Source organism: Paramormyrops kingsleyae, chromosome 19, assembly GCF_048594095.1.
Source record: "Paramormyrops kingsleyae isolate MSU_618 chromosome 19, PKINGS_0.4, whole genome shotgun sequence".
NCBI classification, from domain to species: domain Eukaryota; kingdom Metazoa; phylum Chordata; class Actinopteri; order Osteoglossiformes; family Mormyridae; genus Paramormyrops; species Paramormyrops kingsleyae.
The window spans coordinates 12,153,795-12,168,219 of NC_132815.1; the positions used below are offsets into that span (position 1 = coordinate 12,153,795).

At 44.0% G+C, this 14,425-nt stretch overlaps 1 protein-coding gene across 5 annotated transcripts; it reads right to left on the minus strand.

Annotated features, from left to right (window-relative positions):
• Positions 1 to 2,824: 2,824 nt before the first annotated feature.
• hmgn3 (high mobility group nucleosomal binding domain 3) lies at positions 2,825 to 11,131 on the minus strand. 5 transcript variants are annotated; one of them, XM_072702678.1, is made up of 7 exons: positions 10,973 to 11,131; positions 6,807 to 6,857; positions 5,625 to 5,654; positions 5,335 to 5,385; positions 4,673 to 4,780; positions 4,471 to 4,570; positions 2,825 to 3,573 (listed from the first exon to the last, which is right to left on the minus strand). In XM_072702678.1, exons 1-7 carry the CDS (start codon positions 10,985 to 10,987, stop codon positions 3,566 to 3,568), a joined length of 363 nt encoding a protein of 120 aa, XP_072558779.1. In that variant the 5' UTR covers positions 10,988 to 11,131; the 3' UTR covers positions 2,825 to 3,565. The 5 variants fall into 5 exon arrangements, with proteins under 5 accessions (XP_072558779.1, XP_023662731.1, XP_072558778.1 ...); XM_023806963.2 differs by having other exon boundaries at positions 4,471 to 4,544; positions 5,335 to 5,388; XM_072702677.1 differs by having other exon boundaries at positions 5,335 to 5,388.
• Positions 11,132 to 14,425: the final 3,294 nt, after the last annotated feature.

The following is a 14,425-nucleotide window of genomic DNA, read 5'->3' on the forward strand; positions in this document are numbered from 1 at the left end:
TTTACATGTGTTGGGGGGGGGGGGGAGACATGTTTCACAGACCTGCTGGATGTACAGTTTGCGGCTAAGCTGCTTTAAATGGAAGAAAAGGGGAAAGGTTATATACAGTATAAAGTATTCATACCTCTTGAGCTTTTCCGCATTTTGTCACATTACAAACATAAACTTAAATGTATTTTATTGTGATTTTATGTGATCGACCAACACAAAGTGGTGGATAATTTTGAAGTGGAAAGAAAATGATACAGGGTTTTCAAAATGTTTCACAAATAAAAATCTGAAAAATGTGGCATGCATTTGTATTCAGCCCCCTGTACTCTGATACTCCTAAACAAAATCCAGTGCAAGCAATTGCCTTCAGAAGTCACCTAATTAGTAAATAGAGTACAACTGGCACTGTGGTTCAAGTGGCATTGCATTGCATTTGCAGTTAGTTCAAGTCCTATGGTAAAAAATATCACTTTGACCTCATCCTGGGTGTTTGACTTTTGTTCCTAGAAGTAAAGCCTGGAGTTTCTATAGTCAGTATAGTTCATGTTTCAAAGGATGACAGCTGGATTCATCCCCAGTGCTGTTGTTGTGACCTGTGCCTTGATAAAATGATCTACAGATTATGTAGTTGTCCTAATTAACACATAATTTAGGCTCCAAATATTTTACTTGTTACATATGCTCAGGTGGGGAAGACCACATCTGAGTTTTTTTTCCATAATTCAGGGGAGAGTCTTAGTGCCTGATTATAAACCTGAACTGCATTTTATTTATATGGGACTCATTCCTCACATTTACAAAAATCAGTAGAAAACACAGATAGATCTAAATTAAATATTAACAAACTATCAACTGATTTAGCATTTGTACTACTGATTGTACAGAAAGACATGCACATTTGAATAAATATTATACAGAATTGAACATTACATATTTTAAACAGGATTTAAACTGTACATTTTTGTGTTTTCAAGAAATCACAGCAAAAGTATGTTACTGCATTTAAGGAAGCGTGGGCTTTAGTGTAATGACATGTCACAATCACTTGGTGGCAGATGTGCTCCTCACCTTTGGGCTTATTGGGGACGATCGACCTCACAACAGCCGCCTGCAAAGTCCCCGATGGCCAGTTCGAGGGCCAGTCCGAGGGCATATCTCAACCTGCATGCTTCCTTCAAGATTGGCGTACACATGCCCCTGTCACACTGGAAGCAGTAGAGAAGTGTCTGGGGTTTATCCTGACTAGAGCAGGGGTGCTCATGTGCATTTCAGTGAATTCCATATCTCATATTTTAAACGATTTGTCTATCTGTACACATGGGTATTTATAGGAACAGCTTACAATACTGTCCCAATGTCCATCAAAGATCACACTACAGCTCAGAGTTTAGCATCGTAGCTTAACATCTCACTTCAACACCCGCCTCCCAACTCCGCACACGATTTCCCAGTGTTTGTGCGGGTTTCCGCTCGAGAATGTCTGCGATTTTTAAAAATCTGTTAATTATTAATCTGTGTTGGAGGTTAGAGAGCATGCGTGGCCCTTATTCTGCCCCAACGCTGGCCGTTCGTTTTCTGACATCAGCAGTTGTATTTAGCAAAAGCATGTGCTGTATGCACAGTGGCATACAATTCCTCTGAAAGGCCTTTGTGGGTAGCAAAAAAAAGAATCCCTGGTCCACACTGAGTTTTTCAGCCAGTCGGGCGGACAAAGGCCATCGTGCATCCAGTAACTGTTGCCATGGGGGTCATACTCCCACAAGGAGGCTGTCTGACCCGCCGTGCGCAGAGCGCTTATGCAGCACGGCGTCCGGCACATGCACCTAGAGTAGGAGTGGGACAGTTGTTGAACCAGTTTCTACGTCGACAACCCACATCCAACCAGAGCTGCTTTTATAGTAAAACCACACATACATTCAAACTCCGCAAATGTAACCGAAGATCATTGTGCCAAGAAAATGCACCAGAATGACTAAACATGGGATTTATTTAGAAATGGTAATGAGTACAGTTGCAGTATGTACTATTTCTAAGTATGACCAAATCACTGGGTTTAACATTCCTAAAAGAACTAAGTGGAAAGACGCTAAATATCAGCTGGTAGGACTGACAACACATGTATCTGTTTACTTGACTCATTGACAGTGGGCAATTTCACCATGGACTTTTGAAGGGACAGACAGCACCGTTCATATGTAATCAGTGCCCTCCACAGACACTGCAGTGGCCAACAGAAAGCAAATGTGACATTCTCATGCATGTGGACCCCAGACTCCCAGTTGGTTCCAATTCTTTTTCTGCACCGAATTTAAATTTGTTTTGAACCTTTTATTCACTGGGGCATCCAGTGCATCTGGATAGAGATTCTGTGCTTTTCATGCATTGCAGCTTCATGTTACAATTATCAGGTCAAAATGATTCTAGATTACTCTAATTTAATTATGTGTAATTTCATGACCTATGAATTAATGCTGTGTGCCACATACAGCTGATAGCCATTTTAATCTTAGTTATCCATGTCCACAACATAGGAGAAACCGGAAGTGTACAGGCAGACACATCTCTACGTGTAAAATCACCTGCAGGCTCGTACATCTGCAGAATAATATTAGACGGCTGTTTTAAGTCACATGACTGTTCTCCAGAAACTCTAACGTGGATAAAGGCTGGTCTTCCTAAAACCGGCATCCGTGTGAAATCACGCTTCAGTGTTCCCCGCCCACTGAGCCCCGTGGTGACGAGGGAGTTGTGCAGCGGGGTCAATCGATTCCGCTCCACCGACCTGACAGGCCTGCAAGACGCAACACAAAAATCCAGGCAAAGATTCACTCGGTACACAAGACTAGTTTCCTTTTTATTTTAAAACAGCTCCACAGAATAAATCCCAAACAGGCGGCAAATGATCACGACTACCTGCGCTGCACAGAACCTTCTAGTAAAAGCACCACTCATTATTGCTGAGATTAAAATATCCGTCATAATAAGAAAAAGGGAGTGAAACAGGCGTCCCGCCAAAGCTCTACGTGGGACAGCCGACTGAAACTAAAGCGGCAGCGGAGTATCAACGGAAATCCCAGTCAGGTGTATCAAAATGGGTGTGGGCTTCTGGGTGAGCTTAGACACCCCGGGCGGGAGATGCCGTGCCGTCATGCGTCCTCGGATATTAGAAGGCAGCAGTTAGGCTGACGGTGGGAAGAGCAGCTGGTGTTAAGAGACCCCCCCCCCCAGGGTCCCGGTCATGCTAACCTAGGGCAAGTTCCTATGTGCTCTGCTGTGTTCCCCCCCCCTCAAAGTCATTTATTTATTTATTTTTCTGGAGTGGGGTTGAGTGGAAAGTATGGCCAGGTGACCAGATTCACTAGTTCTGGGAGGGGGGGGGGGTGTTCAACAAAAAGATGAACAGAGTGTACAGGTTACTCACACTACCACAGGTCTAAAAAAATTAGCATTTACAAAAAACTCGATAAAAAATATCCTTCTTTCCCATTGTACAAGAGGTGCATAAAATCAACTAAAAGTTCATGTAAGATGCTTTTTTGCTCATTCCTTCCCCTCTGCGGTTGGTTCGGCAGCCTCAGTTTCCTGCAGGAGACAGTGGAGAAATGGGGGGGTTAGGGGGCTATACAAACCACATTTTCACTCTAAGGCAGTGTTGCCCAATCCGGTCCACAGGGAACCCAAGACGGTCCACGTTTTTGCTCCCTTCTAGCTTAAAGCAGAAACGCGGATTGTCCTGGGCGCCGTGAGGACTGGGCTGGGCACATGCGAGTTACACAGAAGATGCATCGTATGCTGCAGCAACCGTGCAGCTGAAACAGACAACCAGCTATGCAGAGGTTGTCATTAGTTTGAAGGACTCCCTCCTGCCATGTCAGACACGAGACCATCTCCAGCGTCTCTTCTTAAATCCTGAGGCGTATGTATATTCACCCCCACTGTCATGTAGCAAATGTATTAGCAAACTAATCAAACACACGCACTGGCCAATGGAGAACAGAACGTGTGAGCTGTTATAAACATCCAAAAATACTACAGGAATGTTTGGTGCCTTTTACACTGCAGTAAAACACAGAACGATGAAACAAATTAAACTAAACGTCATAACTGACCATGCGCAAATGTGTCCATTTTCTCTAGCCTGGCCGGTTCACGAACCATGTCATCGTTTGTTAGATTCATGTCATGCAGAGCAGGTTGGTGTTTCAGTGGAGACATTTCAAAGCCTCAAGCACCTTCTGGAGACTGCTCCCAGTAATCCCAGAGCTTATCACCAGTGAAACCACAGCACTCGCAAACTCCACCCCCCCCCACCCCACCCCCAATGACATGCAAACAAAATGCATCTACATAATAATGACTAAACAAAACTTACCTGGAAACTACTCAGCAGGGTGACAGGAGCACACTCACACTCACACTCACACCTAGCAGACAGTCGGCCTTAAAGCACAGCACGCTGGGAACTCTGTTAGGGCCTACCCTTCACTCTCACTGCCTCACTCTGCCCTCTGACCCACAGCGAGGCGGGGCCCGCACTCCGAGAGGCGCACACGCTAACAGAGGAGCGAGAGACGCAGATCTGTGATGTCACAGGCCGGAAGAAGAGATGGCGGGTCAAAGGCGGCTGTGAGCATGCAGGGCCGGAGCCATAGCAGCGGTGCCGGGGTTTGGGTGGAGGTACCTCGTCGGTCTTGGCCTCCCCATTCTCCGCCGGCAAGTCCTCCGGCTTCACCTCCTTCTTCCCCTTCCCTCCTTTCTTGCCCTTCGCAGCCTTGTCGTCTGCTGGTTTCTGCAAAAAAACAAAACATCACACACCCCTGGTATTACACAGTTTCGCCATTAAATGACAGCTGCCAGACGACCATTCAGGACGGCTGAAAAAAGACGAGGACGGGTCTGGAGCTTAAACACATTCACTATCTTCCCCCAAATGAAACGTAAGGTGATGTCCAACCGGGGACTGAACTCGGATCATCAGCGCCCAAGAGTCACCATCCATCCATCCATTGTCCAACCCGCTCATCCTACTGGGTCGCGGGGGGGTCGGAGCCTATCCCGGAAGCAATGGGCACGAGGCAGGGAACAACCCTGGATGGGGGGCCCCAAGAGTCACCCACTAGCTGCAAATCTATGCTGACTGACTGGAAGTGTGGCCCTTTTCTTTAAAGTCTGATATCTAGCCGTGTCGTGTCCCATAATATAAGATAGACTGTATTCATCCTAGAAGGAAATTCCTTAGCATATGCTGTAAGCATGTCAAAATGAGCAGCCTCTTGGAATGAGACATTTACTGAGTTTTCCTAGATGCACCCAGCTGGCTCCAGTGGCTGAACATAAGGATACCTTAGCGGCTGGCTTCTTGGGCTTTGCCTCAGGTTTGGGTGGAGCCGGTTTCTGCTGGAAAAAGAACAAATTCTTCATTCGTCTCTGAAACAATCCATATTTCTACCCAGCGAATATTCAATGGCTGGAAAAACACAGCAGTATCATCACTGAGGCTATCGCAGTTTTTCTTGGAGTCTACTTACAATGATGGTGACTTTCTGCAGACGAAACATTTATTTTTCCCCGCATGAAAATGATAAACAAAATATGAACCAGCGACATTAAAACTGATGGACCTCTAGACATACCTCAGACAGCCTCTGAGATCTTCTCGTGGGCTGATGGGGAGAGAACAGCCAGTTAGTCTCGGAGAAGCTCACAGATGTTGTTCAGGTGCATAACAGTCAATAAAAGCACGTGGCATGCCAAGAACGAGCATGCCGTGTGATTCCTATCCCTAGGTGTCTGGTGGATCCCTGCGCTGCACCACATCTCAGCGGTCCAGGAACCACCCGACTCAAAACAAAGGAGCACAAGGACAAACGAGGATAATCAGAACAGAGACTCCCTGTCCCCCTCCAAACTTGGATGTCAGAGGTGAGTGTTTATGGACACAAGGTTGAAAATGGCACTGCAGAATGACATTGTTGCATAGGTGATGGCTTGGAGGGGGAGGGGGCTGGACCTAGCTGAGCGATATCCCACAATGCACCAGGCTGGACAAAGTGGGGGCTTATGTGACATGCTGCAGTGACACGTGGTATCAGACTGGGGGCTTAATAACAGCCCAGCTCAACACTTCTGTTCCCTAAATATCCAGAACAAAACATACAGTGTTAGACGTTTGGAACTTGATTACTTGACGAATTACTTGAAATATACCACATAATTAGATAAAATGCGATTTAAAATGAAACAAAACTAAAATAAACATTAGACTTCAACTGTCATAACAGAAGCTGGATGGTTACACCACAGAATTAAACAGCCGAAATGCTACTAGTGTCATGTTTAATGTTGTCAATTCTGCATCACCTCATGTCACTCCCACCACCGACTCTGACTTCTGAACTGTGTGACAGCCTCACGTTCTATAAAGTATCGTGCGTTGGTGCCAAAAAAGCCGCCCTTTTCCCAGAGAACAGGCATGACTGTGAACGGGCAACAGGTAGCTAGTGCACAAGGATGCCGACTTATCACCAGAAGGCTGGCAGATCAGTCACCACGAGAAGATTCAATGAAAGCAGCCGCGAGTAAAGATACTAAACCTGAAGCGCTCCCAGAAGCATCCGTAGGTATGAATTTGGAAAAAATCATTTCGAGTCTCTTGGCTTAAAACTGTCAGCTAAGAAATTAAATTCGGGCGAAAATAGCTCTTGAACAAAACTGATAGTAAAAAGCTACTCATGACAGGGATGCGATGCAATTAATAAACACTTTTATTTGGTTAAAAATGAAATGGTAACGTGGCAGAGATGTGAATCTCTTACCTCCTGCTTGATCACTTTAGTAGAATCTTTGCCTTCAGCACCCTCTGGAGACTGTGATGGAAAAGCAAAGGTAATGTTAGGGTGCCGTAACTTCACTGTCCACAGAGGCCGTCGTCATTTCTGAATGATTGATTTCTGGTTTGCCAACAGTCAACTGCTGCGGAGTTTAGGGTAACCAGTGGCCTGGAGCAGGCCAAAGGGTTTCTATTCACGCGGCAAAATCTCCAGTTCACCGTCAGACAAAGCCTACGCACTTACCAAGGCTGCTTTTGTGCCCCGGGCTGGACTGGCACCGCCAGGTAAATACCCGGGGGGGGGGCAGCAAGGAGTACGCTTGCAAAATTAAAAATGAAGACTCGCCGCAGGAGCGCTTGCAGGAAGAGGTGCAAACAGCAGAACAGGAAATGAGTAGCCTAGAATGCAGCCATGCATTGGTGCTTACCGGGTCAGGTGCAGACATAACACACTACAGAAGCAGACTTCACTGTCCCAAAAAAGCAACCACAAGGGGTGGGGGGCGTAATAGATGGTTTTATCTGTTGTAAATATTACATGTATTACTATATGTGATATTAGTATTAGCAACAGTATGGAGGTCACAGTGTTAACGACAAATGAAGGGAAAGGTACCAGTCATAAAGAACTAATAAATTACCTGGAAATAATCCAATGTTCTTATTCTCGATGATGACAACAAAAATGAGGATTATTCTGATTCTCATTACAGCACTTTCAACATGCTTTCCCACTGACGTTCATAAAGATAACTTCAGCGCAACATGGAGCCGTTCATCTATTGTGAAAGATGTCACCTGCCAAACCACTGAGAACTTCTCCTTGCATACGGGTGTCCATCTTAATCCACAGGTCTCCGCTCCTGGGCCCCCCCCCCCCCCCCCCCGCATGCCCACTCACACACCTCTGGAGTCGTCTACACTCAGGCCCTTTGCACTGGGGATCCCCTCCACACCTACAGTTAACGACGTGCTGCATGAAGCCCTAAAATGCTTTCGATTTGGCCGCTTGCAGAAAGTCGGCCAATCGGCTGCACCCATCTCCAGTTTATCTGTCATGGTGTGCAGCAGCTCACTGCTTCCTGTTTCTTTTACATTATGCACTTTTGAACCTGCAGCCCTCGATGTTTTAGCAATAATTTCAAAACTCATTCCTGTCAGTTCATCTATATGGTGAACTTTTAATGCTATAACCACAACTTTGCACAGACAAAGTTTTTTGTTGATAATGATGATAAGGACAAGCACAGCACAATTTATCTCCACTGATGCAAGCTGCATTTCAACTCCTTGACCCATCCCCAGGTTAACATCATTTGTCCTGGAAAAAAAAAAGCCAAAAATTCCCATTCCTAAGGAACGGCACAGCAGAAGGGCGCCATGTCTATGCTATTCTTTTCCCTCCAGAATCCTCCACAAGGTAAAGTACACCACAAACTGTGCAGCCCCATTGTCTCCCAGATCAAATAGCCCACACACTCTCATTTGGGGCAAGAAAATGAGGCATTTTCATTACGCACAACAAATACTCGAATGCTTCTGTAGCATGGATTTAAAAAAAAGTAGAAAAAAAGAAAGTGATTTTAAACTGGAATATTGTTCGTTTTGCTGTGGGACATAAGTGGTGGTGAAGCCGTGGGCTTGGTGTCCTCCTTACCTCAGAGGCACAGCTGTGGGGCTTCTTGTGTGTGAAGCACATCTACCTGTACCGACAGGTCAGGCAGCAGCACTGCAAACATGAGAGACCTGAGAAACGTCTGCTTGCTGAAGTCTCTTATTTCTGCTTCACAGAGGGTCTCCGCAATGCATTTCTTGCAATGCTGCCATGTACACAACCTATTTCCTGCATTGCAGCAAACTTCCTGTGCCTCCAGACCTATAGAAAATGTTTCGAACACCCTTCATGTAATCAAATCAGTTATAAAGCCTAACTACAAAAATGTGTTTATAGTTTTTATATTTAAAGATAAATGATTTCCTGCTAATTATTCACTTAAGGAACTGCTAATAAACCAACTAACATGAGAGTGAGGGGTCTTATGGTAACATAAGAAAAGGTGCTGTCCCGTAACCCTGCTTAATTGCAACTCTTCACCAAATACATGGTTTATCAGCTACCTGTCATCTGGAAAGAGGGTGTAAATCTGTACAGCAACACCGGGTGTGAATCCCTCAGAGTATGGGCCAGTTTCCCTTTCGATACTGATAGTGTCTTCCTAACTGAAAATGATGAATGATACATAGTTTCATATCTGTTGTCTCCGCTATATTGTTTTTTTACATAATGCAATGCATAAAAATGTGAATGTTACATACAGCATATACCTGGCAGTACACGTGATTATACATAAAGGTGCACAAGGCAGACAATTGCAAAAACTATCCAGATCCCTTTTATAACACTATCATTGTGCAACACTACAAAATGAACAATACATATTTTAAACTTAATTTTTTATTAGAAATGAAATGATTAGGTTTTGCTAACATTTGGCGCAACTCTAAAAAAAAAAAAAAAAAAAAAAAAAAACTTAATGTTCATTGGATGATTATTTAAACCCTAAAAACAAATGATGGAAAAAAACTTGTTAAAGCAACTATAAATAATTATCTTTTTCCTTCAAGTTTGTCGGTATGGTGTAATTTTATGGTGCTCTGGGTAACTTTTCCCTCCTCCTATTCTAAACATACAAAACACGCTTGTATGTACGTATGCATGCATGTTATATGAACAAACATGCCCAAGATTAAAGTATTTTTTAACGATTTTGCAACTTGGACAAACCTGTTTTTGTAACAAAGTGGAACACCTTGTCTCTGTCATCTTAACAATTAAATAGAAGAACAAAAAACGTATAAGCCTATACACTCTATGGCAAAGTGCTTCATACGCCGTGACCTGAAGCGAAGTTGTCCGGCCATCACAGCATGTGGCGCTGACGATCGACTGGCCTGGGCACCCCGGAGCCTTTGTCACAGCTGTGCCCGATTCTCTCAGACGCATAAGAATCCAACATATAGATAGGTATATAAATATGTCCCTAACTAATATTTTCTGTAGCCATGCCCAATTTCCGCCTGGTACACTTTTTGTTATCCGCGTTTTTATTTCGGGACACGCACACAGATGTAAAATGTCGCATGCAAACAGCATGTACCCGACGTGCACTTGAGTAAAAGATGGCTACACTGTATCCACAATCATTTCAATCTTCCCCCATCTCACTTCCCCGCCTTTACCCTCCCTCCCTCCTGTCCCCCCCCCGAGAATTCAGCGTAACGTTGCACTCCTGTCTAGGACAGAAAAAAATGAAAATGATTTTCTGTATAACATATTTAATAAAAGTGTGCATAGCAGACGCGTTTTTGTCGTCGAATCGACCCCACGTTATGTATATATACACATGTATGTAATGCAGAAGAGGCACTGTGGCTCAGACCGCCTTCGTCGCTTCGCTCTCCGTGGCAGTTGCCTAATCCCAGTCCCCCTCCCTCCCTACATGCCTCGTCCACGGGTTGAACCATGGGTTTGTACCGCTGACTGACACGCTCCTTACTTACATACGGGTCTGTAACATGAGGGGAGGAGGAGGAGGGGGTTGGAGGAGGAGGAAGAGGGGAGGGTGTCGCTTCAAATATGGCTTTAAAAAAAAGGAGATCCTCCATCGACCCAGGAGTGGAAAAAAAGGTCGAGAAAGTACGAGCGAAAGGCACCGCGGATGCATAACCGGGGGAGGGAAGGATATGCAGGAGCGGCTACGCAGCACAAACGGCGAACGCCGGTGCGCATCTCAGCTCGGTGACTTTGAAGAGCGCAAGTGCGCACGCAAGAGCGGCGGCGGCTGGCTGGGCGAAGGCATTGGCTGATAGAAAGGCTGTCCGCTCCACCATCAATAATGGAGGGAAAGGCAAGTGCCCGCGACTGAGAAAATCATACGAAATAATATCAGATGTCTGCAAAAAAAAGGGGAAAAAACTGCGGGAAATGTTCACCTCTCGAGGGAAAAAAACGACGCATGAGAATTGGAAAACTTACCTTGTCACCTGCTAGGAGCTTTGACATAATATTTCTGAATAAAGAGTACCGCTATTTTCGCCAAATAAAACTAAAGTGCCTTGGTTCGTAATTGTTAAAATAAAATCTGAGCTCACCTTTCTTTTCGGCATTTTCTTCGGTTTTCCTGTTGTACGTATCTATAGTTCTGTATTAACTGGTTGTCCAAGACGCGAGTTTGTAACTAACACGAAATACAGGATCAATATCTAAACACCTCCAATAATAACATGTTAATAATATGCAGACCTCAAACTCTGCCTCCCCGCCGATCATTGGACAATTCGGTGATATATGGCTTTCTTCTCTATATACCGATTGGTGTATCTTACAGTATGTAAATTAAAGGAGGACGAGCATTGGTTAACATTTTAGAAACAGACTTCAAAAGTATTTTTTCATTGGTTGCGCGCTTTTTGTCCGCAAACTGCGAGGCTTTCTATTGGCTTTACATTTATGTGAGATGGATGGATTGAAATAACGCCTGGCGATTCCACTATGACAGCAGTCACACGGAATCGTGGGTAACGTAGGCAGTCAGGTAGTACTGAGTGGCAACGTCGCCGATTCGTAGCTGTCCCTGCAAAACCGGTAAACGGAAATGTAAAATTCACCTGAAATGTCGATGATTTTCTTGAAGTTGTAGAATGAGCTACATGCATTTAATTGTGTGCGCGCCTTAATTTTTACATTGCTACTTTTCATTTTAATGCGATTATTGTGTCTTAAGTACAAAGTCGGTGGTGTGACAATAAACAAAATACATGTAATGAGTTATGTACAGAATATTGTTTCTGTTAAGGTGGATAAACCAAAAATGTGTAATTTAGTCGTGATTTATTATTTGTAGCCTCATTTCATTTTAAATGACCACAGACTTAATCCTGGTGCTCCACTCCAGCAGAAAATGTTTCAGGTGTGAAGTGGAAATATCCTTCTCAGATAGGCATTTACTGTAAAAATAAAATAAAATAATGAAATAAAAAACGGCGACTGTAATTTAATTATCTTCTCTGTAAAGCACATTATTCAAACCTGTTAAAGATCCAAAATCTACCTCCACCCTGGGATTATACGATGCAGCCTTTTGCTGATGTTTTTTTTTTAAAACCACTAGACCTACAAATCCTCCCAGCTCAGTGTTGAATGAGGCAGTCATTTATAACTGCAAAATTCTAACATATTTTCTTACTTTTTAATTTCCTGCGTTGATCATTTTAAATGAGACTTGGCACTACATGTGTTGTGCTAATGTTATTGTTTTATTCCAGATTATTTTGGTTCATAAATATGGAAAACTGTAGCATCCAGAAATCTACTGTGTTCCACAATAGTGGTCACATGGTACCTGAACATTGTAGCAGCCTAACAATAAATCTGGACCCCAGTACATCAGTGGCCCAGGGACCCACAGCAAACTCATAACCTTACCTATCTACAGTTTTCTGATGCTTAAATCAGTTCACCGGGTCAGCAAAAACAAAATATAACAATTTGTCTTCTTCCCACAAAACCACAAGCTTCTAGAGTCACCACTGTTGGAGACCCATTCAGCATACTTTGCCCTCATCTTTTCATCAGCTCTTCTGTAGCAGAGAACACAGTGGCATCCTGTAACTGTCCATCATTACATAATCTACAAAGAATACAAAAGCTACTGGAACAAACATAACAAAAATTCTGCTGTCACAAGAACAAAATTGAAATGTAGTGTAAAAACAGTTTAAAACGTCATTGAACGGCCTACCCATGTAGGTTGATACTGTCCAGGGAAAGTGTTTTATTGCATATACCTCATTTAATAAAATCAGCCACCTGTAACACCAGACAAAAGGGAAATGAACACTTATGATTTATGTTCGGGAGGCCTTAGTGCAAATGTTATTCAAGAGGCAGTGACAGACTGAGGCAGATTTTCCTGGTTGCCGGCACAGCCCGAAAGTTGCATGTGCAAGTGAACAAACTCACATCAGTGTGCAACCAAATGGGAAAGACTTCAGGATAGACTAATTAACTTGTTACCATGGCTCTAAGTCTACCTCTGTCAGAGATCAGTTGGTTTGAGTAGGGTTTAGGGGGGTGGTGTGGCTTAGTGGGATTGGAGGGTTGCTTTTTCAAATCCCAGGGTCAGCAGAGTGATGTCACCGTTGGTCCCCTGAGTGAGGTCCTTCACCCTCAATTGCTCCAGGGACTGTCTAACCCTGCCTTTACAATTGTACGTCACTTTTGGTAAAAGCATCTGCTAAATGTAAATGTTTACATTCAACAGTATATGAGTATTTGAATTCTGCTTTCAGTCTCAGAAGTACAACACAAGTTACACTGGTTGTGTTGTTCAAACTGGTTGTAAAACTTAACATATAACCACAGGCCATTGCACCACACTATTTAGGCAAAATGTTTAGAAAAGTTAGTTTAGTAGCCACCATTTCTCCGGTGGTGATACCTGGCGCGAGTCACCTACTCCTGTGACTAACCACTCCAATCCCCAGTCTTGTTTCATACTAGCTGTTCTGCCATGACCCACATAGAGTTGGGTGAGGGTGGGGATGGAGGGTATGCTTACAGTGAAAGACACTCAGAAGTAGGTCAAAAAAAAGACAGAAGACAGAGAGGGCGCCATTCGGTCACTTCCCCCCTCCGCATGCAGAGCAGTACTGTGATATCCTGATGAGCACAAGCGCAGTGATTGCTGCAGTACGGACAGAGGAGGGCACAGTAGGGAGGTACTGAAAGCACACGGCACAGAGCCTCGGGTCACAGCACCAACACCGCTGTGCTCTCTAGAAATTGGCTGGAACCACACGCCGTCAAAAACTGTTTATTAGAATCACCAGAAACATTTATATATAAACACAAATATAAAAGGAAATACAAGTATCTACAATGTACCACACTGTCATCATATCTAAAATGTGCCGGTAATTAAAAATAGGCAGCCATTTAGAAACATTAAATTTGCACACAGGCATCATTTATAAATATGAAAATGCCCACGAAATGAAAACAGAAAGACAGGAAGTAGGGCGAAGAGGGCTGTTGTCAGAACACTTCTCTCCCGGCCCACTGACTTCGGAGTGGACAGCGTACCTGCGCATCATACCTGCGCATCATACCTGCGCATCATACCTGCGCATCATACCTGCGCATCATACCTGCGCATCATACCTGCGCATCATACCTGCACCAGGTGACTGCCGATCTACGTGACACTCTAACAACTCTGGGGGAAAAACAGACTGAAGTGCAACACAACCATTAATAGCAGATATGTAACATAAGTGCAGGCTGCCCTTCTATCTGCCAAAATAAATAAATAAACCATATATGTACAAAGTACCACGTGAGTCTCTAACATGTCAATAGGCTACTTACTGCGCACTATGTGGAACCTGAAAAGCTCTGGCCACCGTCGTTTCCACACCGTGATTGGTGGTGAAAATGGTTGCGGTAAGGGCATTCCAGTGGTATTCCATTTCTTGCAGTGCAAAGCATGTTTTACATATTCAGGCTTTAAGACCCATTTGTTTTTTAAATGAAAACACAATTCA

Bases quoted from the DNA above. Each gene is read 5' to 3' on its own strand.
- hmgn3 (XM_072702677.1), bottom strand. The intron at 5,655-6,806 runs GTAAGAGATTCA...TCTCCCCATCAG, and splicing joins CTAAAGTGATCAAGCAGGAG to CCCACGAGAAGATCTCAGAG. The intron at 4,781-5,334 runs GTATCCTTATGT...GTTTTTTTGCAG, and splicing joins CCAAGAAGCCAGCCGCTAAG to AAACCAGCAGACGACAAGGC.